Raw genomic sequence first — 26,877 nt, 5'->3', positions numbered from 1 at the left:
TGCTGACTTGAGATGAAGAAACATCTTCTATCTGCCCAAGGCTTTAGTCCAGGAGTGGCCAAATGCAATATACCCTGGGGATTATCCAAAGGAATAGAGATCCTGTCGTTGGTACTGAGCCTCAGACTTATCACTGTTTGGTCATCTCAACGGGGCTTCTTTCCAGGCAATAAAATGCATGCAAGTGGTAAATGGAGCTATGCTATGCTATGCTAGCTTAATGAAAAACCTGCACAGCTTCCTGACCTGGTAAGACAAATATTATTTTATAATGCAAACTACCTGACTCCAGGTGTGGGTCAGAAAGGGAAATGAACAACAAAGCAATTGTGTGCGCTAAGCATCCAGTGCAGTCACGGTTAGCTCCACAACAAAGCAAGAAGGACCACTGATAACCACATCCCACCAACACCATCTGGTTAAAAACGCCTCACTCAGACCAAGCCTTCCACCAAACCACTCCTGCAAAACAGCAGCACAACATCATACCTGTGAGCTGGGGGACCTGGGAGCTGGAGGTGCTGGCCTGCTTGGGGGCGTCCGCTGCGGCACATCCTTTGCCAGTGCTGGATGCATTGGTCCTGCAGGACTCCCTGTACCATAGCTGTAGCTGGTGAAGGCAGACTGCTGCTGCATGTTAATTCGGAGGGAGGGAGCTGGTTGGGGAGGAGGTTTTGATGGGATTTCAGGGAAGCCAATCACCTGTGCAGAAGACCCACAAATTCCTGGAATTAGGTTATGCCCACTTCAAACAACCCCTTCACTCTCTGCTGTGCTTTTGAGGGTCTGCACAAGATCTCTGAGCCACACAGCAAGAAATACTGACTGCAACAGCTGTATGTTACATATGTCCAGTAGGTGCTGATTACATATACTGGGACAACTTTGAATTGCGAAGCAGGAAGAGGAATCAAGAGAACAGAGTAACAGAGGCATCAGCACTGTAAATAATGCTTGCAAATCACTCCACAGCTTGCAATTCCTGCAGTTCTGAAAGAGGGGATGTGACAGGAGAGGATCCCCCAGGACAGACATGCGGCCACAGGGCTGGCTGGGTTCCACCTCTCTCCCCATTGGAAATACATGCTATGCTCAGCTCCCACTGACTTTCAGCTGTGGTGCACATCTGTCTGATTTCCTCATCCTTTGGAAAAACCACCCCTCAACTGCAGTGTGAGAGGGAGCCACATCCCACTCCTGCAGGGCAGCTGCAACTCTCCTGGGGAGCTGGAAGTGACATTGCCTCTACCTTCCTCTCCTGTTGGGGGGTTCTCAGCTTGAAGGCAGGGTTTGCATGGCCGTTTCCAGAGGCATCACTGAAAATGAGACAAAGCAAAAAAAGTTATTTACTAGATGTGTTTTATCCTTTTTCTTCACTGTCTTTTACTATATTTTAATCAAAGTTAAGAAATGAGAAGCAAATACTGACTATACCAACAAAGTGACAGCTATATTCTTTGCAACCTCTGTGATTTCTACTCTGTGGATGGATAAAAGCAGACAAGGCACAGCACTGGCTATTTACCTGATCTGCGGAGCCTTCTTCAGAGAACAGATGACAAATTTGTTCCAGCACTTCAGATAGTAGAACAAAAGCACGATTCCAATGAGAAGAAGAATGGAAGCCAGGATGGCCAGAGCTATCACTACTGCTGAAGAGCCTGAAGGGCAAGAACATACAGTTAATTAAATGGGAAATCCTCTGCTCCCAGGCTATCCCAAGTCTTTCTGAATTGCCACCCCAATGTTAGTCCCACTCACCTTCTGGTGATGGAGGGCCACTGTCCAAGCTCCCTCCCCTCCCCTGCTTGTTGCAAAACGGGGGGGCCCATCCCGGGTTGCAGTGGCAGTTCTTGTTGTTGTTGCAGACCTGGAGCAGGAATACTCAGAGACTCAGTGCAGTGTTTAAATTGATTCTGGCAGCAACTGCTATTTGCTTCCTATAACCTTGAGGACCATATAAGAGGGAGCAGACTGGGAGTGACGGTGGGGTGAGTCCTGGGGCCTTCTGAGCTACTCAAGGCACACACTGCTGTATGCTTACCACTTCCTTGCCTAAATGAACCAATGGGATGGAAAGATGATGATATTTTGTACTAGAAACACTAGCAAAAGCTCTAAAATATTCTCATCAGCCTTTTCTTTCCATTCTGTGGGGGAACAGCAGAGCAAAATTTGTAATAAACTGTTCCAAATTAGACTTTTTACTATGCTTTTCCCTAAGCCTGATTTTTTTATTATTATTATTTTTAAACTAAATCTAAACTGGACCATGAAGATTAGACCAGAAAATGGAATCACGAAATGTAGGTGCAAACTAATAATTAAGGAACAGAAGGCCAGATCAAACCTAGGGATGGTGTCAGAACTGAGCCAAACAACAATCCATGGATGGATGGCAGCCCATCCTGCCTCAGGCTGGAACAGAGACAAAAAGGAGGCACCTACCCCATTGCCATTGCACTTCTCACTACAGCTTTCAGACTCAAAGATGATGGATGTGTTCTGACAGCGTCCCTCAAAGCAAACCTGCAGAGAAAGAATCCCAAAACTCAATATAAGCTCATCAAGTTACATACCAAATGACTGCCTAAGCAAACTTTTAACCACTACCCTATAGCCCAGCTGACACATATCAGTGAGAGGTGTAGGAGCTCAGAAGCCAATCGTTTGGCCACGTCTGTGTCACAGATCTGTGAAGCTGTTGTACATCCTGATTTCTAATTGTTTTAGAAGTGAGACACACAATCTCAGCCAGCTAGCAACCCCCGGATTTTGCTTTGTCCTCAGGCTTCATCTAGGGAAGTCTTAAGGTTTGACCTTCAGTGTATATTCTTCCACTACTCAGAAACTCCTAAGAAATTAATTTCTGACAAACATAAAAATCCCCTGGAAAGACATTGGACAACAAATGAGTGCCTTGATAATCATCACTTTCTACATGGGAAAGTGATACCATGAAATGCCCCAAACCATTACAAGCAGGAACTGTACCTACATGATGGCTCCCACATTTTGTTCCTGTCAACACCAAGGCAGGGTCCAGCATCTCCTTTTCTTCATTCTCAAATCTGTACACGTGGGTCCCTCGGCATCTCACCCGCGTCCTCTGCAGGGTGATAGTTGTGTCTATGGGCACGGCATTGGGCAGCACAGGTTTGGAAGCAGAGCTCTGGCACTGGATCTTCCCACATTTGGCATCCCTGATTTCAAAGGAAAGGCTAAGTGATTATTTCTGGCTAGATGAATGTTTTGCAGGCTTCAGATTTGCACGTGAATTAAAGCATCGGTGTGAGGCATTGCTCAATGGCAAAAGAGCAAGCACCTCCCAAAAGCCAGCCCAAGCACTATTGTTTGATGGGTGCTGAGGGATCTACCCACTGTCTCTGGAGGTAGGCCAGCCTCAGGAAAATCATAGAGCATTTTAGGAAGCTACATTTCAGCTTAAAGAATTGAAAATCCCATCTTCCTGTGCCTAGAAAAAGTATCAGCTAGCTTTATTTAAATGCAAAAGGTAGGGAAAAATGCTCAAGTTAATGCTTCCAGTCTGTCCTACTAGGAAGCAGCTGGTTTCCCAGGTGTGAGAGATGGATGGAAACCAAAGTATGGCCTATTTTTGTCTACTGGCCCATAATTCTGTAACATATAAAAAACATCTCCAGACAGCAACTCTCAGCTGCCATGCTTTCTACCTTTTCTCACACTTCCTGTAGTTGCCGTAGACGTCCTTCCCACAGTTCCCGTAGACATCTCCAGCAGCATTGACATTCTCAAAGCAAGTGTCTGGTGCTGGCTGTGCTCCTGCATGAGAGAGACTCTCATGTGGCTGATTCCCGCGGGACCTGGCAGCCACCTCACCCTATGCCAACCACTCACTTGTCATTTATCTGACATGGTTTGAGCATGGGAAATTTGTGTTTCGTTCTCCAAGTGAGTAAGGCAGGAGAAGAAGTTCCTCAGGCTTTGTCATTGAGAATATATACACAAGGTACTACTGCCATACACAGAGTGAATAACAGCAGGATATTGTATCACATTGTGTGTTCCAAGAACAATACAGCACACTGCAAGTCATGTCCTTACCTGGCCCCCACAGCTGCAAGCACTGGTCTTTGTATGTGAGACACATGCCATTATAGCAATATGCCTTTCCTCCTTCGCAGGAAGCCCCATCAATTTGGTAGGAGTTGGAGGGGCAGAATGGTGACTGCCCAGTGCAGTACTCTGGGAGGTCACACAGTCCTGACTTTTCCCTGCAGAGAGTTCCTGGAGACATCAGCTAAAATGATACCAAGTGAAAAAAAAAAAAAGATGGAATCATGGCTTGGCTTATTGATGGTTTCATGTCTGCACAATGTCTCTCTGTAGATAAAAAAAAAATGCCACTGTATTCATCCCTTCATCCGCCCTTTGTTAGGTTTTCTGAGGTCAGCAGTGATCCAAATAACTCTAACTTCATTAACTGAATGAGCTGTGTACAATTGAATTGGTGACCGTATCCCTTTCCCAGGTAAGGATGAGAGTATGCAGAGAAAACGAGGCTGCCAGATCTCAAGAGGACACTGATCCACCTCTCTCCACACAGGGGTAGAATCTGATTCACCTAAACCATTTCTGACATGTTTGTGTAATCTATTCTAAAAAACCTCCCTGTTTGGGAAGAGTGTTTCAGTGTCTATCATCACTGCTGGAGACATTTTCCTAACGTGCAACTTCTGTCTCCAGCTGCTCTGAGTTTACCATGGACACAGGTGGAAGGACGTACACAATTACATCTAGGAGGTTTATTTAAGTCTCTTGTGAAAGGAGTGAGAGTCCAAATGGATTCCTGGAAAAACTTTTTTCACCTGCTTAGGATAGGTCACTAAAAGCATGCAATACATATGCAAACATTAAATAAACTGAAGAGAAATATTTACCTATTTTCATTCTAGAGAATCTGAGGTCAAACCTTAAGGTCTTTGGTCCCTAGATCAGAAACTGTTTTTCACAAGCTCCAGTGATACAGAAAAACTGTATGATCCCTATGTCTGCCCTGTCCTGCAGTTTACAGCCTTGGGACCACAGACCAGATCTACACACACCACTGTGCAAATGCATGCAAAGAAAATCCAACAAGCCCACCTTGCACTCATGACAGCAGCTGCCGTGGGCACACTCAGCACCCAGCTTCAGGGAGCAGTTGTTGGCGTTGCAGCAGGGATTATTGCATTCCTGGAAAAAAGCAGGATGAAGCATGGTTTGTTTACAAGGCAAGTTCAGGACAAGAATTCATCAGAGCATCAAAGCGTGATGGTGACACTGATCTGTTCTCGCACAAGATGAATTATATTCAGAGGATCGGCCTTCCTTCCACAATATATTCTTGAAACTCAGCATTTGCCAAATTATACTACTGCATATTAATGTCTTCTGCTGGATGGATTGGTACTAAAGGCTCAGCTCATTACCTCTGCTGAGTATGGGCTGCTGGTTTCAGCTCCCCCTTGACTTACTGGTCAGAGTATGGATATGGAGAAGCAAGCTGCAATTCTGTGAGAAGAGAGAAGCCCCATCCTTACAGAGAACGGAGCTGTAGGTGAGGAGCACTTTACCTACATGCATGAAAATGCGATGTGTAAGATTTTAATGAACTTTCCATCACCTCTGTTTTATCGTGGATTGTACCACCCTGAGTTCTGGGGTACATTATGCTGTGCAATATAAACTTAGTTAGACATGATATTTTACTGTCTTGATTTACATTGCATATACGTTTACATCCAGGGCAGAAAAGCTCATCTCCTGCACAAACAAAAGCTGTTTACATATCACATAATTGCATTTGCAAAGTATATAATACAATCATTGTGTCCCAACTAAAAGCCAAACAGCTCGATGAGAACAACTCACCTCCACCTCTCCACAGTCACACTCCTCCCCTTCTTCCAAGTAGCCATTTCCACATTTCCTCCCTCCATACATTCTCTTGGTATCTGGCATGTTGGAAAGGCACATCCCTCCACCTGAGTGCAGATACTTTTCCAGTTCTCTCCTGTTGCATTGGTTGAACACCCTGGGGAATGGGTGCCTGAATATGAACACAGTGCAGAAAAACATCATGACAGATCCAGACAATGGTTCAGAGCACCAAAAGTGATCACATACCAGTCCTAACAGTGCCAGAGAACACCACTCCTCTTAAATTTATGAAACTGTATAAAGATAGATTGCAGTTTTGTGTGCTTGTTCAAATTAAGATCTACTCGGGTTTCGTTTGAAAATGAGGTGAGATTGCTCTGCAAGACAGTCTAGTAATGCCTTTAAAAAACAACTTTCCTGTGAAAAAAAATACATGTTGAGTTAGACTTCACTCTGAGAGCTGACAAGAACAGCAGTCCTTACCTGCTCAGCACTGAAGCCATGGCTCACCTCTGCTCTAACAAGTCTGAGAATCAGCACTTGGACCATGAGTAACTACTTGTGAATTTAGCTGCTAAAAATGTTTCCCTTTTTGTTTTTACTGCCTCATTGCAAAGGACTTGAATATGTTCTCTTACATGGATTATGAATTTTCTTTGCAAGTATACTTGTATCAATGCGCTCTATTCTTGACCATGCATGTATGCACATGTGCTGCACTGAATAGTTACCCATATGCCAGTGTGTTTTCAATGTTTATCTGAACATTTTTCCATATTTGGAAGAAATAGCTCACATAAAAGGTGTTTAATTGAGACAGTTTTGTTTAAATCTGCCAAGGAGGAAGACTTGGGGAAACAAGGAACATGGCTTTAAGTGAATGGTTTTGGCTAGCATATTTGCATGACTGAAATACAGAAGCTGTTGTGGTTCCTCATCCAGAATGAGCTCTGGAATTCCTGTGGGTTTCCAGAATCACCCACTTCCCTTTTCTCCAAAAAAGACCTATTCCTTCCCTTTCAATGGCTTCCCATGACTCACTGAAACCAAGCTGTATGCTGAAGACAACAAGCAATGGACCTGTTTTCATGTCTCCTGAGTTAGAAGTATGACCCTGTCACTGTGCCTTTTAATAAGACCAGTTCTCTCCTGAAGGAATCCTATTTCTTTTCTTCATCATGTTATAAAAGACAAAATTGTATTTTCTGGGAGGCGCTTTAAAAACCCTGTAAACTATCTTTGTATTTTCTGTGCAACACAGAAATGAAACACCATGGTGACACACCCCAACATGTTCAGGTCACCCCTCATTTCTCTGTGCTTGCTGGCAGTAGCCAGCTCAAGTTGTGGAAAAGGATGTGTGTGTGAATGCATTGAACGTGCTTTGGGGTGATAGATCATTTGGTAGGACACAGTGGAAAACACAAACTCAGAGATGAGGGAATAGAGAGGCCCTGGGACCATCTGTTAGGACAGAAGCTAGGAAAAATTGCCTCTATACCAGCTTAGAGCTTCATGTGTTGCTCCAATACTCAAGCCCAACCTCAGACTGGAAAAAATTCAATGGTAATTCTGCAAATTACTACTGACACACGAACCAGCATTTGCTCAGCAGTATTATCTCTATAAACACACTGGCTATAACACCCAGCAACAGGCCCACTTCACTCTGAATTTCTAGATCTCACCCCTTCAAACTCTCTGCATCTCCCAGCAAGGCCATGGGACTCACCCAGTGGCAGAAGCCATGATGCAGCCTCCTTCCTCCGCACGGGTGGTACAGCAGCCAGATGAGTCGTGATTCATGCCAAAATTGTGGCCCATCTCATGGGCAATGGTAGCAGCAACACCAATGGCGTTATCAGAGTGGTCCTGTGCAAGACCAAAGAGGTAGGTCAGCATGTCACCTGTGCCTGTCCTGTGCACCTCTGGATCAACGGGGTGAAGTGGCACTTCTCATTGTTACGTATAGAAAACATCTACTGAAGGCACTGCTGCCTACAAGCAGGCAAGCTAGAGGTTTTCAGAGGAAATATTTTCTTCCTGGACTTTAGGAGGCATCTACAGTTTGTATTGACTGCTGACAAGAAACATCACATCAGGCATTAGCAATAGCTTACCATGTTTACTCCTCCTGACTGGAAATCTGAGCACATGGACATCACGGGAGCCAAACCTACTGTGGTACCTTGGAAGGGCACACCCCTAAAATCAACCCAGAAAGACCACAAAATGGCACCAAGGCACTTGAAGGCAAGGCAGAGGAAAAAAAAAGCATCCTGCTGTCCCAAGCTTTTTACAGTGTACATGTCAGTTGAATATATTTTCTTTAGTACCATCTTCAACACAGGACATTACAATAGACATACATAGCCTTAAGACCTAATTTTCTTGGACTGATAGTTTGCTTTCTGGACCAACTAGCCAATCTTTTTTTTCTGATAATTGTCTAGTGGAAGAAAGCACCCTCTGTTGAGCTTTGCAGTAGGTACAGAAAATAATATTTCTGGATTCTTAGTTTGGTACTGGTTGGGAATATCTAATTTACCTTAAGCCTGCTGTTTGACTCAGCATTATTTTCTGAAGGATAAATTACCATGAGAGAGGCAAGGAGCTCTGAGAGTTGCTGCAGACTTTTTTTTTCTAATGACATTTGCATTCCTGCCCATAGCTACTGCTGGCTGTAATGAAATCAGCAGCGTGAGGCACAGATTCCCAGCCAGGTCCTCCACTGTGTTCCCTGCATCTCAGCAGGGTGAAGTAGGGATGGATACCTTCTGCAAAGTGCTTACAGATCCTGTTCAGATTTTCTTGATATTGCTCTGGATGCCAGGGCTTAATGCTAGTTGAGTGGCCACTATATAAATCTTCCATTCTAAATCTTAGGAAAAAAAAATAACAACCTCAAATATTGATTTCCCACCCACTCAACACACTTTCAGAAACAGCTTATTTCAGGCGAAATAAACCTACGTGATTAGTTGGGCATTATCGTGTTTTCTGTACACCCGCTCCTTGCTGCTCCAGGCCAGGAAGGACTTCAGGGTGGAGTAAGGATTCTCAGTGCAATCACATTTGTTCCCATTACTCCAGATCTCCAGCCCCACCAAGGCAATCCGGATATTCAGGGACCTGTAAAACTGACAGGTATAGGAGGGAAGAGAAAACAGAAATGAGCACTAGTGATTTGTTTTATCGCATTTTAAACCTCGTGTAAGCACTGATAAATGCTACTAGAGAAATGCATGTCCAGAGATGATGTCCCCTCTGGAAATGCATCACAACTTGGCACCGTGGCTCTGCAAAGAGAGAAGTGCACTACCCACTAGGCTAAATTGGATTGTATGAGAGATGCTGAACATTCATTTTTTAATGAATGACAGAGATACAATCTAGAAAAGCACAAAGACTGGAGACTGACATCGTGTTAATCTTGAGATATGTTAAAATCCCTGAATAAAGGAAGGAAATAATCTGCTGCCCACATCAAGTACAAATAGGACAACTCTTCCTGGGCAGGGTAGGAAGAGGGAGGAGGAAGGAGTTGAAGGGAGCAGATTTGAAAAGCTGTGATGTTTACTTCAACAGCACTGGGTAGTACTGCAAGGATGAGCTCTGAAGGCTCTTTCCTGCTCTATTTGCAAGGCTTTCTACAATTCAAAGAGAGCTGAAGAGAAAGAAGGCACTTCAGCTCCTTGTCAACAGCTCTATTTAGATAACACAGTTAATACAGAGATGCATTAAAATACAGAGAGGCTTATGCTGACTCCATGGTAAGGAATGGAGACCTCCTCACCCCACCCCTGGTGTCCAACAAGAGAATTACTTGGAAAATGATCTTCTCTCCCTGAGTCACTGGGGAGTGCTGCCAAAGCATTATTCTCTTCCCCAAGACGACAGTATTCCCCCTCACAATTAATTCTCATAATGCACAATATGGGCTTTGATTTCCACAAGTTCATGCACACCGGATCTCACCTTATCCACGTAATTAGCAGCCTCCACTAATTTAAGCCTCGTTGCTTCAATGTTGAAATGATGCTTCTGAACCTGAACAAAACAAACATGTCAGGAGGCACAATGACAACTAGGAAGAGCTGAAATGTGTTTAAGCATATTGGAATAAGAGGGTAGATACCAGCTGATGCTCAAAAGCCTTTCTTTGCTGTATATTTGACTGTAAACCCACCTGTAGATGCATATTCAGAATTCACCCCTGGCATCCCACGACAGGGATATTTTTCCAGCAGTGGTAGGAACTTAGTGGAGCAACCCAAATGCAAGTGACAGGAAGTTTGTCAGGTACAATACATGGTAACAACCAAAAAGAACAGATTTGCCTATTGAACTACCTGGTAATTAGTTAATTTTGGCAACCAGTGTTTTGATTCAAGGATTTAAAGTTGCAAAATATTAAGGTTTCTATTAAACAGACTGCAAAAGCTAGGAGTTTTCTCCTTGCAGGGGAAGCAGTGAAGTAAAGGCAGTTAACAGCTATATTGTGAGGGCGTTTACTGCAGCTCATCTAACAAAATGATGAACAACATATGGCAGTTCCTGGGTGTAACATGTTCTCTCAGTTTCCCTATCATCTTGCTGCCTAACAGAGGAGACCAAACAGATTTTTGTCTCTGTTTTTGTTCAGAATAAATTATAGCCCAGAGCACTACGTGGCTTTCACTGCTCGAGCTTCCAGCTGTAAATTATGAATAGAATCAGCCTGAGTCCAGTCTGTGCTGGAGCTTAAACGACCAGTGTTGCTTTGTGAGGTTTGTACTGTCGCTAATTACGTCTGGCATGCAATCCACTCAGGAGACAAGGAGGGACTGCTGAATTCAATGGGCCTCTTCCAGCCCTATTCCATCATCTGGAGCACTGAAAACATCATTATTATTTATTTATATACATGCCAAGATCTCGAAGCAGAGGATAATCTTAGTTATCTTCCCTAGAGATGAAATATAGATGCACATCTCTCCTGGAAACCCTGCAGGTGACCCTAAGCTGAAGGCCATCCCTCCTGTCCTCAATGAGGGGTAGTGAAGGAGTTCCCAAATGTCCACAGAGATGTGGGATCTTTCTGCTCTGGATCACTGGTACCCTGGGAGACAAAGACTGTCCCAGGCCTACTCCTTCATCCCTGTCACAGCCTGTATCTCTGTGCAGGTCAAGGCTGGCCGATAGAGGCAGCAGAGGGGACAGAAGTGATGGGCACAGGACTCTCTTCCTCACCTCTGCATAGTCAGCCACAAGCAGCAGCTCCACGTACTTCGTAGCCTGCAGAGCTTCCCGCCTCACCTGCAGCAGCAACACAGGTTATTTTCCCCAACATTCCCCAAGAAACTCTTATAAAACATACTTACAGGCCATTTTTCACCAGCCAATCACCCCACCCCATCACACACAGACTCCTCAAGACGTGACAGAGTTACAGCAGTGAGCTGGGAGCCGCTCAAAGCCCTCCTCACCCTGTGGTTGGGGAATTTCACCCCAGCTGCAAAGTCCCCAAGCCAATTCCTGCCTGTGGCCATGGAGCCCTGGTGGCCACAGGCTCCTGCTGGCATCCTCAGGTCATCCAGCCTGTAGATCTGGTGCTGGTCTGGGCTGTCAGGAAGCGGCTCCAGGACATAGCTGCAATTGCTTCTCAGTACGATGAGGCCTCTGTTGGAATGGAAGCAGTGGGAAGGAAACCCAGTTACTACTGCAGCAAATAGAGTCAAATCCTGCTGCTGCATTCCTGGCTGGCCCTGGTGAGGCATTTCTCCATGCCAGGCTGGTGACTTAGTCAGAAGAATAGGAATATTTTGAATTCAGAAGGTTGGGATCCATTGGTTTTCATTTAAACTTTTCAAATGGGCTCTCACAGTCAGTTAAAGGGTTATTGGTGCACGTTCTGCAACAAGGACTGATTTTTGTATTATTATTGTTTATTTTTTTCGGTATAGCTTTTCCTTCAGTGGCAGTTTTTCAGTGGATCAAAACAACTGTCTGCAACAGAACTGACCTAAAAATAATGAAGAGCTTTTTTTTGTCAATAGGAAAAACAGCATTTTTGTCTCCTTCATTTCGCAGATTTCCTTCTTGTCTCCCTTTCATTTCCCTCTCTGTTTTATTGTATAAGGAAAGAATAAAAGCACTGATGTGGACAAGTAGTGAGTGTCACCATAACACAGATATTTTCCCATTTTATTCCATCTAACAATTAATAATCTACTTTTGTTTTTTTCCCTTACAGCAAATGCCACTTTTGGGCACCACCAGTGCCTGTCCCCCAAACAGCCCATGTCCTCATACAGCCCTGCCTTCTCCAGCTGCCCGCCCCATCCCGTGCCACCACCCCATGCAACATCCCTTTGCAAAGAAACCCTGCTTCACCCTCAAATGAGCGAGTGCCTGACAAAAGGAGTGATAAATAATACATGCAACTTTGCAAAGTGCTTTCCTTGTGAGCTTGTGATCATATTCAAAGTGCTTTCCCAGGGGCACAGCTCATGTGCCTGTTTTTTTCCATCCCATGGCTACTTACAGGAGCGAGTGCAGCCACACAGCTTCAAGGAAAGCAGTGAGCTGTTGTTATCCTTTGTCCCATTTTTCCTCCAGCTGCTCCCAAAAAGCCTAACCCACAAATCAACTCAGAACCCCTCTGAAATCACAGTAATATGCATTTGGCACAATAACCCCTCGTGCTGGGATGCTGTCACGTCTCCTGCACAGGGACAGGTTCTGTGCTGGATCTGGGGGGGCTTCAGAGCACCTAACACCCCCAGATAGTGGCCTGAGGGGTGCAGAAAGCTGTACATGCACTCAGACAGCTGTGTTCCTTAATCTAGGAGGGGAGAGTGGGGGAACATGCAGGCTGGCAGAAGAGCACACCTGTGACTGATTTTAGATTATTTATTGCAGACCACAGGTGGCCGCACTGCATTGTTTATCTCCATGGGCTCTCTGGCCTGCTGTAAATCCACTTAAGACTTCTGGGGTTTGCTTTGGCAAGGGCTATTTCCTGGCTGGGCCAAGTCCCACAGCTCTCGAGGGCAGATGACCGCTAATATCAATAAAGTGCACGTGGTATTTAGGAAACAGACCCCAAGCTGGTGTAAATGAACACATACAGGCTGCCTTTTTTCTGCCAGAGACTCCATTACTACAACAGCCAAGGTTTTAGAGGCATAACACACAACCCTGCACCACCCAGGGAGAAAGCAGGGAGCGAGAAGAGGAAGTGGGGCTGATGGGAGGAAGCTCAGATCAGAAGGTTGCCCCAAAACGCATGAAAACCATCCAGCTGGGAGAGGCTGGGAGAAGGAGCTGGTTTCTGCAGCAGTGCCAGAGCATTGGGCTGGGACATGGCAAGACCTGTCTGGGCCTCCATAAGGAACACAGCCCTACGTCACTTAATGGAAGGGGTCTCCCATGTTGGAGTCATTTGATGCATGGGTTGATGTTGCCAGCACAGACGGGGAAGCAATCTAGGAGCTGTATAGGAAGCTGTGGTCATCAGTGCTCTTCAGATTTCAGCTTTTCCCCTGACACCCAGGAACCCAGACATTCCTGGTGGGGTGGAATATAAGAATAAGCCCATCTGCCCAGAAAGATCCTGGGGAGCAGATCTGCCCCAGCACTTACCGCAGCCCTTGACACGAACTAAGCGTCACGCTGGAGTGCTCTCTGCCCCGCACCACCCCCTGGTAAAAGCAGTGCTCCTGCAAGGCAGAGGGGCAAAGGGTTGACAATCCATTTCACAGTTTAACATGCATTACATTTAGACATCAGTAAGTCCCAGCTGAGTGCAGCCAACACTCCTGTAATTGCTTTCTTTCTGCTGCACGTGGCATCTATCAATGAAATCCCCAAGGATGTACCTCAGACGGCTGCAGCATGAAACCTGACCTGGAGCTGCCTGCTGGTGGCAGCTGGCCCTGGGTCAGCCCCTCAAAGATGTGTCCCAGAGGGTGACAGCATGGCAGCAGCAAGTCCTCATCTGCGGGACAAAGGCAGCCTCTGGTAGGGATGAGGAGGCTTTGGGGCATGAATGCCAATGTATCTACCATGGCCCTCCCCCTTGCCCCGGGGCAGCTGCAATAAAGATGATCTCATGGGGATTTTGTCTTCTATTTTTTATGTCGTAACCAATGCACATCTTTGTGCCACTGCGTACTCAGTGCTGGTAAATCAGCCAAAGGCAGCGTGAGAGCAGTAATTCATGGGGGTTGTTACTCAAGCGGAGCCGAATTACTCGGGCTGGGTTCTTCCCAGCATGAAGCACCTAGTGGGAGAATTAAAAGCAAGGGGATGAGCAGCAGGAGGAATGAATTAATCCCCAGCACCCACAGAGGGAAGCGATCCTGGGGGCTGACCTTGGCTCTCACATCACAGTACAGGCAATACACTAAGGTGTTTTTACCAATTTTTTGATGATGGAGATGCTTTCTTGCTGGAACACCCCAGGTCAGAAAGCCAGACCACCCTCCCATTCAACTGCAGGTGTCAGCACTCACAGTGTGGGCCAGTGGGATGGTCCGTGCTTGTCCTTTCTGGCTGTAGTGAGTCTCAGTGTAGCCTGGTGCAAACAGGTCTCTGCAGTTACAGGGGGAAAAGGAGAGAAAAAAAGTCCTTTAATGATACAAGGCACTGTGTGGTTTCCTTTGCGTTGCTAAGTTATGCCCACGTATAATGGAATTAGGTTGAGCACAATGAAGGCCAGCTCAGGACACATCTGGGCATTGGTGTGCGTCTCAAACTCTGACTCTCCAGTGCCCAAATCTGAACACAATTATAAACCAATCTGCTTCTGTGTTGCAACTTCTGCCCAGAAGCCAATTCACATCTTTGTCCTAGGAAACTGCTGATTCCCCCATTTAAATTTGATCATGTCATCCATGTACAGACAATATTGTCCCTGTCTTCAGCCCAAGATCAAGCCAAAAGCCTATAAAAGGTGCTCCTGTGCACTGAATAGTAAGTATTTTGACTTGATTCCAGAGGAAACAGCCTTCCCTCTTTTTTTAAACATCTGCATTTTCTAAACAGTGATGTAAAAAAGTACAGTAAGTCAAAATCTGGGCCAAAGCAAGAAGGTCACATCCTGTGTCTATCTCAGCAGCAATATAACACAGCCTTAAAACTTTTTCCTTTCTTTTAAACAATAGCCTCATTTCCAAAAAAACTGGAGAAGAACCCTGGGGCATACAGCATGCCCCATCTATCCAGCACACTTGCTCAGCAGCCTTGTGTCAAACAGATCCATGTGCCACCATTTTACTCGACAGCATTTAGTGTTGAGAATTCAACAGCTTTTACCTCCACTTTCAAAGGTCACTGTAGCCCAGGAAGGCTCATTTTGTTTCTTTCTGATGTGCCAATTCCCATCACTAGATCTTGTCAGTGATTCACAAGGCTGAATTTGCAGCTATCTGGATCTGTAAACCAAAGATAAGCCCAGAAGTGCCATCCCACAAGAAAGAGCTCCCTTCATCTCCCTGACTGCAGTAGCTTGCTCAGCATGAGGCTGCAAGAAACAAATGTTTAATCAACAGATTGCATTAACTGGCAGGAAATTGCCTTGAGCAATGAGCTCTGGCAGGTATCTGGTCTGTGTAAGAGACTGTCATCTCGAGAGCAGACATGAAACCAATGTGAATCTGCTTTGTGCTGCTACAGCCAGAATTAGACACCAGCCTGTAGATTTCCAGTAGCTGGGGCTTGCACAGCTTACTTGTTTAAATCCCAAACAAGCACGCCTCTGTTTGCTTCCTGCTCCATTATTCTTGGAAAGCATGCACTATGAATAGCCAGTTTTTCTCTTCTCCAGCACCATAAAATTCCCCCATGCTTTGAATCTTGGTGGCCACAACTTATCTATCCCTTCACTTCCCACTCAGCACCTGGCTTTTGGGGCATGGAATAATGGCACACAGCACACACAGCATGCATACCTCCTCCTACCTTCAATCTCAGAGTCATGGGGGAGATGCCTGCATTTTTAGAGATATTTATCTGCTGAACTGGGAGCATGGCTCCTCCAGCTGATCAGTGCTGTCTTATGTTCTGAAGGCCTTTCCCTGCTGTAACACAGGGGAGCCCTGGGGCTCCAGCACAGCAGAGAGCTGTTGCAGAGCGTTGCAGGGGGGAGGGCGGTGAGAAAAGAGGAAAGACAACAGGACATCTTGCAATACCCTCAGGGGTCGACTAAGCCTCACAGCCTGTGAAAGTCCACTTCCAGCCCAGCTCACTTCCTCAGAGAGCATCACATTTACCACCAAAGCATAAACAAATAGAAAAGAACCCTTCACATCTCACCGCGCACCAGTCCAGCTCATTCCTCTTATTTGTGTGTACAAGTTGGGTAAACAGAAGAGATCAGTGAGATGTTGTCACCCCCAAACCTGAGCAGTGGCCTTTATCTGCCATCATTTTGGGACAGTCACTGCCAGGTTTCCAGGGAAGCTCAGCCCTACAAATGCTGACAGACCCAACTCAGTGCTTCCGTAGGAGAACAGAGCTTAGATCCTTGATGGAGGAGGGAAATATAGAAAAATACAGCGTGATTAGATATTTCTTTCCTATTACACAGCCCACCTCTGCAACAGCTGTAGATAAAACTGAATGCCTGTAAAGCTTGGATGCGAAAATAACATCATGTAAATGCCTCAGAGACGTTCACACAGCTGGCAGATCACTAGCACACATCATAAAAACATGGAGTTGGTGATTAGAGGGGTAATCAGTACGAGGCATTGATCAACTCATAGGAGAAGCGGATTTTGGAAAGCAGACAGAGCAGAGCTGTGATGGCAGCTGCAGCCACACGGACTGCTGGAGCTCTCAGGGTGCCCCAGGGCAGCCCTCTCACCTCCCCATGGCGACTGACCTTCAGCAACATCAGTCACTGCCCCGGATCCAGCTCAGTGTGCAGCACACTGGGTGGAAGGGGCTGTGATCTTGGCAGGATCTGCTCCACAGAATGCCCTGGGATACAGCTCCAGTGCAAGCAGGGAAGCCAAACGAAGCACGAGTGGCTCACTGCCATAACGTAACAGATGGCTCGAGACTTTCTACTGATGACCGGCGTGGAGCTGCATTGGCCCCACTCCCAGCTGTCAATGATATCATTGTTTGAAACAAAACCCTGCTCTGCACATGGCCGTGCACAGCTGATGTTCTGGAGCAGGGCATCTCCCTTTCACCACACCAATACACAGTGCCGGGGAGGCTGTGCACCTCACACAAGGCAATGGAAGAGAGCTTGGGGCAGAACCCAACCACCTCAGCAGGCGGCACCCCACTGCTCTCCAAAATAGTACATGGAAAAAAAAAAAAGCCACATGGTCCAGGAAGCTCTTGTAAGAACCATCAATTCCTCTGACATCTTTTTTCCCTGTCCATTTCCTCAAATCATCATAAATCTGTCCAGCTTGGCTGCCAGCATCTGGAGGTGGAGGGAATTGGTTCTCCCAAGAAAGATATCAGATTTCCATCTATGATTTGTGGTCCCGCTCCACGGCCTTTTAGCAGGATCCAAGTGGGGTAAGAGAGGGAATTAGATTCCTCACTTCCCAGCCCTTCAAGCATTCCCTCAAGTCAGGATTTATTGTGAGAACCTGAGAGTGACCCCATCACAAACACCTCCAAAACGTCACCCCTGACAACGCAAAGAGCCTGCTGTCTGTAGCCATCGCTAGTGGGAAATCTGGGATTTCACCTCCCTGGAATTCTTTAGCCAAAACCTGGCACTGTTAAACCACTGAACTCCAAAGCTTTCTCTTTGTATCAGTAAGTCTCATCCAGAAAAAGCATGGAGCTCTTAAGCTCCCTCCCTCAGGAGCTGTGCTGATATCTCTGAGATCATGTTTATTGTGCAAAGAGCAGCAGCTTGGAAGGAATAAGTAGATTCCCAACCCTTTAAGTAGATCTAAACTACCTATTTGCAAGATCTTGGAGAACACCACAGGCTACAAAGCACTTTCCAGCCCCTTTTGTCATCTGTATCATCTGACACTCACTGTGTAAATCACGTTACAGGACCCAAGCAAAATTTGCCACATAACCCCCAGTGGGAACTATAAAACTTGCCTCAAGAGGAAAAAGGAAATAAAATAAATAGAAAATTAGCTGATAATGAATCAGAGAGAAAAGTTAGAGTGTTCAATTTCCTTTTCCTCCATGCCCTGCACAGAAATCACTGAAAATCCCAGGAGAAGGCTGAAAAGAAGCAAGGGCTTCCCACATCCCACCATTCTTTTTCTGATGACTCCAATAGACAGCAGAGCAGGATAAACTCTATTTCCCTCTCACATAACCCTTAACCCTTCATGCAGGAAGCCTATTAGACACTGACAGTGTGTAGCCCATCAGTGGAATAATCTCAGATATCCTTCCTGCTTGGGGGTGGGCAGCAGCCTCCCCTGTTCCTGACTCAGCTGGGAAGGGAGACCCTGGAAATGAGAACAGGCAGGAAACAGTGACACACAGGTGACATACAGAGCCATTACCAGACTGCTGAGGGCATCAACCAAGGCTGGAGCAATCATCAGCTACCTGGATGGGGCTGGAATAGCTTGGAAGTGATACTGCTCCTTATCAGATCCAGCAAATAACCATCTGAATTGCTTCAGAGCCCTGATCAGATGAGCTCTGGGCTTTCTTTGCTCTGTCCTCATGCAAACTCTGCACACCTCCACCGGCCCCACACAGGCTCTGCCCCCCACAACCACGGATGCTGTGGAAGAGCAGCAGCCAACACACAGCTGTGTTCTACATTTCTATGGTATTTAGGTGAGAAAAAAAAAAAAACAACACAAGTTCCTGCTGCACAAATATCAGCTCACCCCTTGGCCAGGAAGGAAAGGTTCGCACCAGGCAGCTTCACCACACACTCAGGACTCTCAGCATCCCCTCCACGCTTGACTCAAAGCTGCTTTTCATTAAAAAAAATGCCTTTAAGTCACTTCTCATCCGATGTTTGCAACTCAGATTCTTTCGCTCCCAATCCCCAGCCAACTTTAAAGCTGTTTTATAGGCATCTTTCCATATATTTGTTGTTTGTGCAGCTTTGAGCTTTCCAGTCCTGCAGCTGCAGGACGTGGCTTTGGGTCACTTAAGAGAAGCGTGAGTCGTTCAGGGGATATACTTTTGTTGTTCCTCAGAAACATTACATGGCTTTGTGACCCCTACTTGGAACTGCGGTGTGGTTCCTCCTTTGTATTAAGTGCCTGAACAGGAAATAATGCAACGTTATGTTAACTGCTAATGCAATGATCGTATTCTTAGATATACGAAGCCCAAACCATATGGTGGGGTGGTCTTTCAAAAGAGAGTTTTGTGCTCGGTTTTGAAGAAGTGTATGCAATAATTTCTGTGTTTCACCTCTGCAGATGAACACCATGTCCTTCTTACACTGAGTACAAAATCACAATCTTAGTGTGACTGTTTCTTTCACATATGTGAAACAGGCTGTTTCACTGCAAGCTAGCATGTCCCTACAACAAACAAACAAAAAGAATTATCTGTATGGCTTTTTCCCTCTCACTTTTCCAAAGCAAGCTCATTTTCATCGCCTTCATCTCTCCATAAGGGCTGGTTAACAAGTGGGCACTTAACAAGGTTACCTAATCCACCAGCTTTCCAGAGCCCCTCTACAGGGGTCAGTGAAATGACCCAGACCTCTGGGGACCTTTTTAACTCACAAGGCCCCAGGTACCTTCCTTGCAGTTGTTACGCTCACTACCAAGGGAACACAAAACCAGAGCAGCAAGCTTCAGACTGCTCCAAAGGGATGGATCCCAGTAGGGAATGGCAGCTTCTCTTGCATTGCCTGTGTGCCTGACAGACCCTTTAGGGAAGAAATCCCTGTTCCGTCATCACTCAACACTCCAGTGTGAGCTCTGGGTGCTGGGAGCAGCTCCATGCTGGACCCCACGCACTGCAGTGAGGAGAGACATTCCTCCACTTCCCATATAAGTGCTCTACAGATGCTAACGATGACAGCATCCACGGGGCTCCCATGCACTTCATGCTCTTCTGGCTGCCTCATCATTTCTCTTTCAGATTGAGTCTGTGAACTACTTCTGCACCTCTTCAAGTCTGGGAAGCGGTGGCTCTCAGAGCCTTTCCTAATCATGCTCACAGACCTTCATTTTGGGATGGTGCCATCACAACTCCTGAACAAGGACTTGAGAACTGGAAAGTCTCCCACATGAAGTGCTGCTATCCATGAATCATTTGTATTCTCCACAGAACATAAGAGCTCCAAGCCACTTGCCCTATATCTGCAGTCCTTGTAAAGGGGTTGGTCCTGCAGTGGAAGCGTGTGTGCACTTCAGTCTGTGTATACACATCTCAATGAATGAAAATACATCTCAGGAAATAAACACAATGGAAGCCCTTTATTCTTATCATTGTGTTTACCAACACCAGAGACGAGTTTGCCTGCACTGGAAATAGCCCAGCCCTGCTCCCACCAGGCACCTGGTGGTTATGTCACCCGTACAGTGACATAATTCTGGAAGGAACCCCACTTCTGCCATGCCAGAAGGGAATTCACCTCTGCACAGTCAGTGCCAAATGCTAAGACCAACAGCCTCTCACCAGGAGGAGATCCCAGGAGGCTCACCTCCAAGTTCAGCTCACTGCTGAAATTGTCACCTGCAACAGCTATTTTCCCTGCTTACATAGGACCAAGATGGCAGTGCTTACACTGCCTGCTTTTTAATAGCTTCTGAGAAATGCCAAAATACAGAGAACTAACGGCTTGTTCTGTTTGTTTAGTTCTACACAGGTGTACAACTGAATGAGAAACGCGTCCAGGTTTTGCAGCTCTGAAATTCCCAGCAGCTTCTGCACCAAAAGCTTCTATTACCAAAAGCACCCAGTAGGACACACATTCCTTGCATCAGCCATCAGTCTATGCTGCACACAGTGCCAAGAAAAATCTGGTTTTCCTCTAAGGCACCCCAAATATAATTTAGGTATACATACTGCCATCAGTGCTGATAAGATCTTCTTATATATTCACTCTTTCAGGAGAAAAGCTGAGTCCCTGTGCTCTGTGGCTGGGATGTCCATGCAATACATTTAAAATACAGGAAGGGTTATTGTTTGAAGGTTAATAGTCCCTCTACTAGTTCCAGTAGACATACACTGGGTTGTGTTTCTATAGATAACTCTTCAGATCAATTCAAAATTAAAACACTATCAGTAAAAGTGGACTGCTTAACAAAACAAGCTTATAGCAGCTAAACATCCAACTGCTCTTCCACCACTGGAAACTAACCCAGAGGCATGGGGCAACGCCTCCAGACAAAGGTCCTTCAACTGACCTTCCCCTCCTGTAGTTTCAGCTGGGTTCCATACACATATTGCCCTACACTTTCACATAGTTACTGGATCATGCCCAAGAGGAGGCTGCATTTCAGTTAATGCAAAAGCATATTTTCAGTGTGCTTTAGCAAGAAGGGCACTAATGGAATAAAAACTATCAGATCGTTTCTCCTAGGAAAGAAAAAAGCAGCATCTCTTCTTATCACAGCATTAGAGGCACAGTGAGTCATTTGGTAAATAGTGCTCTCTGCATCAGCAGCATCTTCTGGTTAATGTAAGAACTGTGATACAAACGTAAGTTTCCAGGCTGCAGACCAGGTCACAGTCTGCTTTTTACTGACAGCTTTCTTGCGGTGAATGCTGCCTGATTAACACCAGTGAGGACTCAGACCTGGGATAACCTTGACGTCCAAAAAAGTACTTCCTCATCCTGCCTTTATAAAAACCCTGTTAAGTCAGTGGAGGTTTTCCTGTTGACTTCACTGTAATCCTTATTCATTGCTTTAGTGAGCACATGTCAGACTGCAAAGCAAAGCACACTTACCCATTTTTCTCTAAGTCCAAGATGAGCTCCTGGCCTTCTGCCCGTATCCTAACTTCAGCTCGGAGTGGATGCTGCGTGCAAGAGAGACAGCGCCTGTTACTCATGAATCATCACCACTATGAACACATCCAGAAAAACAAATTGTTCCCCCAGATATTGCAGCTGACCTTAAAGCACTCCTTGCCTTCTTCCACAGGGGAAGGCTGTAACCTTCATTGCTGGAGAGGAGAAGCGATGGCTTTAGATGCACTGCTGCATCCCCACAGCACAGCCACACTAACGTGGAACTGGTAAGCAGCATGGCTGTGCTGCTATGGTGCCACACCTGAGCCAGTGTCCCCGAGCTCCCATGGGGAGGGATGGGCTCAGATGTGGCAGTGAGTCCTGGTTCTGGAGTGCTTGGTGTGCACTGAGCCCATTCGTGGGCACATCGTGGTCAGGACCGTGTCACGGGACATCCCAGTTTGCCCCTGAGGTTTACACGTCAAACAGATGAGCAAGTTAACCAAAGCTTCCTTTGTCATCCCAGCTGAAAAAGGCTTTTTTTAGAAGCCTATTTCAAGACAAGAGGAATCATGCCTCTTTCAGAGATTTACACAAAATTCCTTTCACCCTAGAAATGCCAGTAAGATGCAGGCAACAGCATCCCTCAGATGTCTTCAGACTCCTAGCGGTCTGGGGGACATTATTTCACAGCTGCTCTTGTATCAGTCCCAGGCTGCAGAAACCATGGCAGCAGCTTTCCTGTGAGCTCAAGCACAGCAGCCACAGCCCCAGTCTGCAATCCACAAGCAGCCCAAAGCACAGCCCTGAGCTAGGATGCAGGACAGCTGGATGAGTTAACACCATTACTAGAGCTGATAGAAAGGAGCAATGCAGACACCAAAAACAGTGTTAAAAATATTAGTTAAATAATTCAAGGATAGAATATGTTTGCCGGAGGCTCAACGTGGAGGCCTCTGGAGTTCTTTATGGTTTACCTCCCTGTCAAAGCAGGGCTAGCTGTAGTCAGGTTTCCAAATGAGCATTTCCGCTCAAAGGAAATGGATGAATAAGCCATCTGATAAGAACAGACTTCTCAATTCACCTAATCTGCGTGCCAAAAAAGAAAAAAGAAAAAAAAAGCTATGAAAACCAGTGAGAGGTGGTCAACCCATATATTGCCTTATTGAGTGTCAGAGGGGATTCTGCAGAAGAGATCAACTGAAAGCAACATAAAGCGAGGCTGAGCAGGATGCGCTGTTAAAAGGCTGTCAGCGCTGAGGTATGTTTGGGCATCTCTCTGTCAGCTCCAGGTTACAAGCTTCCCCTTCCATCAGCTCCCTGCTCATACTCTGAGTTGTGTTCATCTGTCCTTCAGTTTCCAGGACATTCCATCAGGTGATGCAAAGCAATTAAATACCATAATGTATACAACAAAGGATAATTCCAAGGGGCTGAGTTTTAGTTCACTAAATTACACGCTCAGTCCATCACAGGGTGGGTCTGCTGTTCTGCTGATTTGTAACCAGTTGCAGGAGAGGTTTCCTTGCCCATCACTAAGGGATTTGGGAGTTTCTATGACTGTACAGTCTCTTCACATAAGTTGCGCAAGCATCATTATTACTAATAATTCTTTCTAATAAATCACTATTACTAATAATGCTTTCCTTCCCCTTCAATAATCACTGCTTCAGAGTCTGTTGAAAACCATGTAACAGCACTATCCCAGCTGCACATGAGCTTTGCTAACGTGGGTTTTGGAGCCAACAGGAATCTGCTCGAAACAAACCAAGTAAAACCCCTGAGACACAGCAACTTCATGTAAAGGCAAATGCTGTCCAGATGACTTCGCATCACTATCAATAACAGAGAGAAACAAAACTTCCAGCCTCCGTTGCAAGAACATTTTTTAGAGAATTAAGAGCATGAGAAAGTCATTGCAGCTTTTTTCCTTATACAGCACAATGGAGTTATAGAAATTCCTATCGTATGGAAAGGACATTAAGCCCAGAATAACAACAGTTATGGGGAGCTGCCATAATTTTCTTTACAATAATGCTGTAGCTTCCCTTTTTCTGGTTCACAACTTAAGTAATATCATCTGGATTTTCCCCTTTCGCTATTTGATAACTTCATGTTACCAGCAGCACAGACACTAGGAGACTGAGCTGTGGTTTGTGGTTGACATCCAAGTCTGATATCCCAGTGGTTCTCAGAACAGCTGCAAATAGACCACTTAGAGCATAAGTGAAGAGAGATCTGTACTCACGCAGGGCACACACAGGTGGTCTGAAAGAGCTGTGGATGCCCCGTCCCTGGGAGTGCTCAGTCTGCATGGGGCTTTGAGCAGCCTGGTCTGCTGGGCTGGAGCAAGGTGAGTTCAGAAGATCCCTTCTAATCCAAAACATTCTGTCACTACGACCTGCACCTGAGCTCTTGGGTCCTTTGTTTGTTTGGTTTTGGTGGCGTTGTTGGGTTTTGTTTATTTGTGTGAGGTTTATTTATTTATTTTAAAGGGAAGCATCCTCACAGCTGTGATCCACCTCAGTACAGTGAAAGAAAGCTTTAAAGTAGGTCAGAGAGATGAGATCTCTCAGTGCAGGGGAGTAAGGATGCACGTGTAAAGGAGCAGCCTACCAAGAGCAGACAGCCGCCTCGCCCTGCGTTCCCCTGCCTTCGGGAGGGATGCAGCGGCTCCCTGACTGCAGCCGGCTTCTCAGCCTCATCGCAGAGCTCAGCTTAGAACACACAGCGCGCACCGCAGGGCTCGCAGGAACCGCAGCCTCATCCCTCCACCTGGCAGCTCTCGGTGCAGAACGAGGCGCTCAGCCCAGCCCAGCCGCACCGCACCCGACCCACCTGCTCTCCGCCGGGGCTCCGCAGCACGTCCCAGCTCGACACCAGCACGGCGGGCTGCGGCTCGGTGCTACCAGCCTCCGCGCCTGGGAATAGGGAACAGGAGGCGATGGGCTCAGCACCAAGACAGAGAACGAGAAGCTGGGAGGAGGGGAGCAGGAGGAGATACCCCCCCATCCCAATCCCATCCTCCCCGCGGCTCATGCAGCGGAACGCACTCGTGCCCCCCGCCCCGCCGGTGCCCATCCCGATGTCCCCGCACTCACTGCACGGCGGCGGCTGCAGCAGCAGCGAGAGGGCGATCCCGCAGAGCAGCCCCCAGCCCCGCATGGCTCCACGCTGGACTCGGCTCGTCACCGCAACCCCTCGTATATAGAAGCTCCCGGCCCGGCTTTCTCCTCCCACCCGCAACACGCCCTACAGCTCCTGCCTGTTTCTTCCTCTCTCCACTCCCGCTTCGAGTGCTCGGTGGGAGCTCGGGCTGCTCGGGCTGCCTTCATGCAAAGACTCTCCTGTCCCTCCCTCCTCCCCTCCTTTGTCAGCACAGAAAGCCGTCGCAAAGCCAGCAAGAAGGGAGGACATGCTGGAAGGAAGCAGGCACATCGCCTTCAAGTAGCTCCCAAAGGAGCAGTGCTATGGCATTGTTTATTTTTATTATATAACCCAACCAAACTCTTCATGGCTGAACCCACACTGCCAAAGGCATCCTAAATCCCTAATCTCTCTGGAAATTTATTGTCGATGGGCAGCTGAGGGGATATTTATTTATGCTGGTTATATAAGTGGGCAGAAGCAAAACCAAATTCACTGCTCCTCTCCCTTTAAGGCAGACAGAGGGGCTGGAAGGAGCACACACAGCTCATGGTCCCCGCTCTGTCTATGAAGCTCCCAAGTGAGCATCCCTGACTTCTTCTGCACCCTTCAGGGCTGACCTCTGCTATGAGGATGAACCCATTGCTGGGCAGCATTGACCCAGGCTCGGTGACACTGGAACTGGGACATCGGTGTGAATGGTGCTTGCAGCTCCCAGTCCTGCCCTAAGGCAGAGCATGAGTTGGTTAACAGCATGGCCACTGCCATCTCAAGGTGCAGTTACACCAACAAGGCTGTGAGGGAGGATGAGTGCATTTTTTATGGGCTTGGCTCTGAACAGCAAGAAAAGGCATTGCCTGTTGGTCATACACTTCAGCCATTGGTCTGCATTATCCACAACACCCTTTCCATTCATCTCTATACTTAATGTGCCTGTGTCAGTGAACCACCTGGAAAGAAAACCAGTGTAATGAACAGGGAGAACCTGCATCTGGCTACATTGCAGAGTAAACTGGTAAACAAGGCCAATAGGAAATGAATAATGCATTTACAATTAAGAATAATAGAAATGATTTTGCCTCTGGTCCAGAGGTTTATACATGATATTGAAACCACTGAGCTGTCTTTCACTGAAGGGCTTTGCTGACTCCTATCACTGTGCCTGCAGGAAATGCCATAAATGGCATTATACCCCACCCACAAATGGGTCACAAATATCCTTTGCATAAATAATTCACACAGTTTCTCAGAGCGAAAATCCAGGGACCAAATCAGCTCTTTTGGGTCCCCTCGAGTACTCTGAAGGGAAACCCAGAGCTCTCTGTGAACTCTCCCATTAATTTGTAGCTGCCTGCAATAGAGGAGAAAACAATAGCACTATTGCCAATGCTTTTATTACAAAGAAGTGAAAACGTAACTCGAATTTAGACAGATATTCTGCTTCCATCCCTGCATGGCATTTCTGTCTCCCCAGAGAAAAATAATACTTGATGAGGAATACCTATGCTTGCACTGGAGGACTGTCACAGATCTTCCCAGTATGACAGATTTTCACGGGGCTGCTCCACCTATTTCTCAAAGAAGATCAGCTCAAAAAAGCATAAAACGAAATAAAAGAAACGTGTTTTAAAATTGCTGTAATAGTTGGGCCAATAACTGCTGCTTAGCTGAGTGTCATTTTGGTCATAATCCAAGTGCCATAAAAAGAAAATATATGCAGCATTTGCATTTGCTATATAATGACATTTTTATCTTCGGATTTAGTAATATGAAAATTGATATCTTAATTTATATGCAGTAAGTCCCTCTATAAAAATATAACCACATACTATGCAATCGTTATAAATAGTTTAATCTATATTTGTGTGATATATCGCTTACACTGCTCAGGCATTGCTGCATGAAAAGCTGCAGGGTATCCCAGCCTTATTAGCTGTGCTCAGACGCTGTAATGCTACCTGCCT

The 26,877-nt window shown here is 46.3% G+C and overlaps 1 protein-coding gene across 1 annotated transcript in view; it reads right to left on the bottom strand.

Moving 5' to 3' along the window:
- Window positions 1-24,948, bottom strand: part of ADAM19 (ADAM metallopeptidase domain 19) — a 30,199-nt gene extending 5,251 nt beyond the window's left edge. Inside the window, exons 1-21 of the mRNA NM_001195122.2 lie at window positions 24,868-24,948; window positions 24,605-24,687; window positions 21,764-21,834; window positions 14,400-14,478; window positions 13,528-13,604; window positions 11,370-11,562; window positions 11,134-11,199; window positions 9,880-9,951; window positions 8,875-9,041; window positions 8,022-8,106; window positions 7,634-7,773; window positions 5,893-6,070; window positions 5,125-5,214; window positions 4,084-4,279; window positions 3,693-3,801; window positions 2,999-3,203; window positions 2,449-2,529; window positions 1,762-1,870; window positions 1,526-1,661; window positions 1,250-1,316; window positions 490-702 (exon numbers count right to left, since the gene is read on the bottom strand). Of these exons, the coding sequence (NP_001182051.2) occupies window positions 490-702; window positions 1,250-1,316; window positions 1,526-1,661; window positions 1,762-1,870; window positions 2,449-2,529; window positions 2,999-3,203; window positions 3,693-3,801; window positions 4,084-4,279; window positions 5,125-5,214; window positions 5,893-6,070; window positions 7,634-7,773; window positions 8,022-8,106; window positions 8,875-9,041; window positions 9,880-9,951; window positions 11,134-11,199; window positions 11,370-11,562; window positions 13,528-13,604; window positions 14,400-14,478; window positions 21,764-21,834; window positions 24,605-24,687; window positions 24,868-24,931 (2,481 nt within the window). The 5' untranslated portion in view covers window positions 24,932-24,948. The remainder of the gene's footprint in view (window positions 1-489; window positions 703-1,249; window positions 1,317-1,525; window positions 1,662-1,761; window positions 1,871-2,448; window positions 2,530-2,998; window positions 3,204-3,692; window positions 3,802-4,083; window positions 4,280-5,124; window positions 5,215-5,892; window positions 6,071-7,633; window positions 7,774-8,021; window positions 8,107-8,874; window positions 9,042-9,879; window positions 9,952-11,133; window positions 11,200-11,369; window positions 11,563-13,527; window positions 13,605-14,399; window positions 14,479-21,763; window positions 21,835-24,604; window positions 24,688-24,867) is intronic.
- Window positions 24,949-26,877: the final 1,929 nt, after the last annotated feature.

This window comes from Gallus gallus, chromosome 13 (assembly GCF_016699485.2).
Source record: "Gallus gallus isolate bGalGal1 chromosome 13, bGalGal1.mat.broiler.GRCg7b, whole genome shotgun sequence".
NCBI lineage: Eukaryota > Metazoa > Chordata > Aves > Galliformes > Phasianidae > Gallus > Gallus gallus.
Note: the sequence above shows the minus strand (reverse complement) of the source record. Positions and strands in the feature narration are given on the sequence as shown.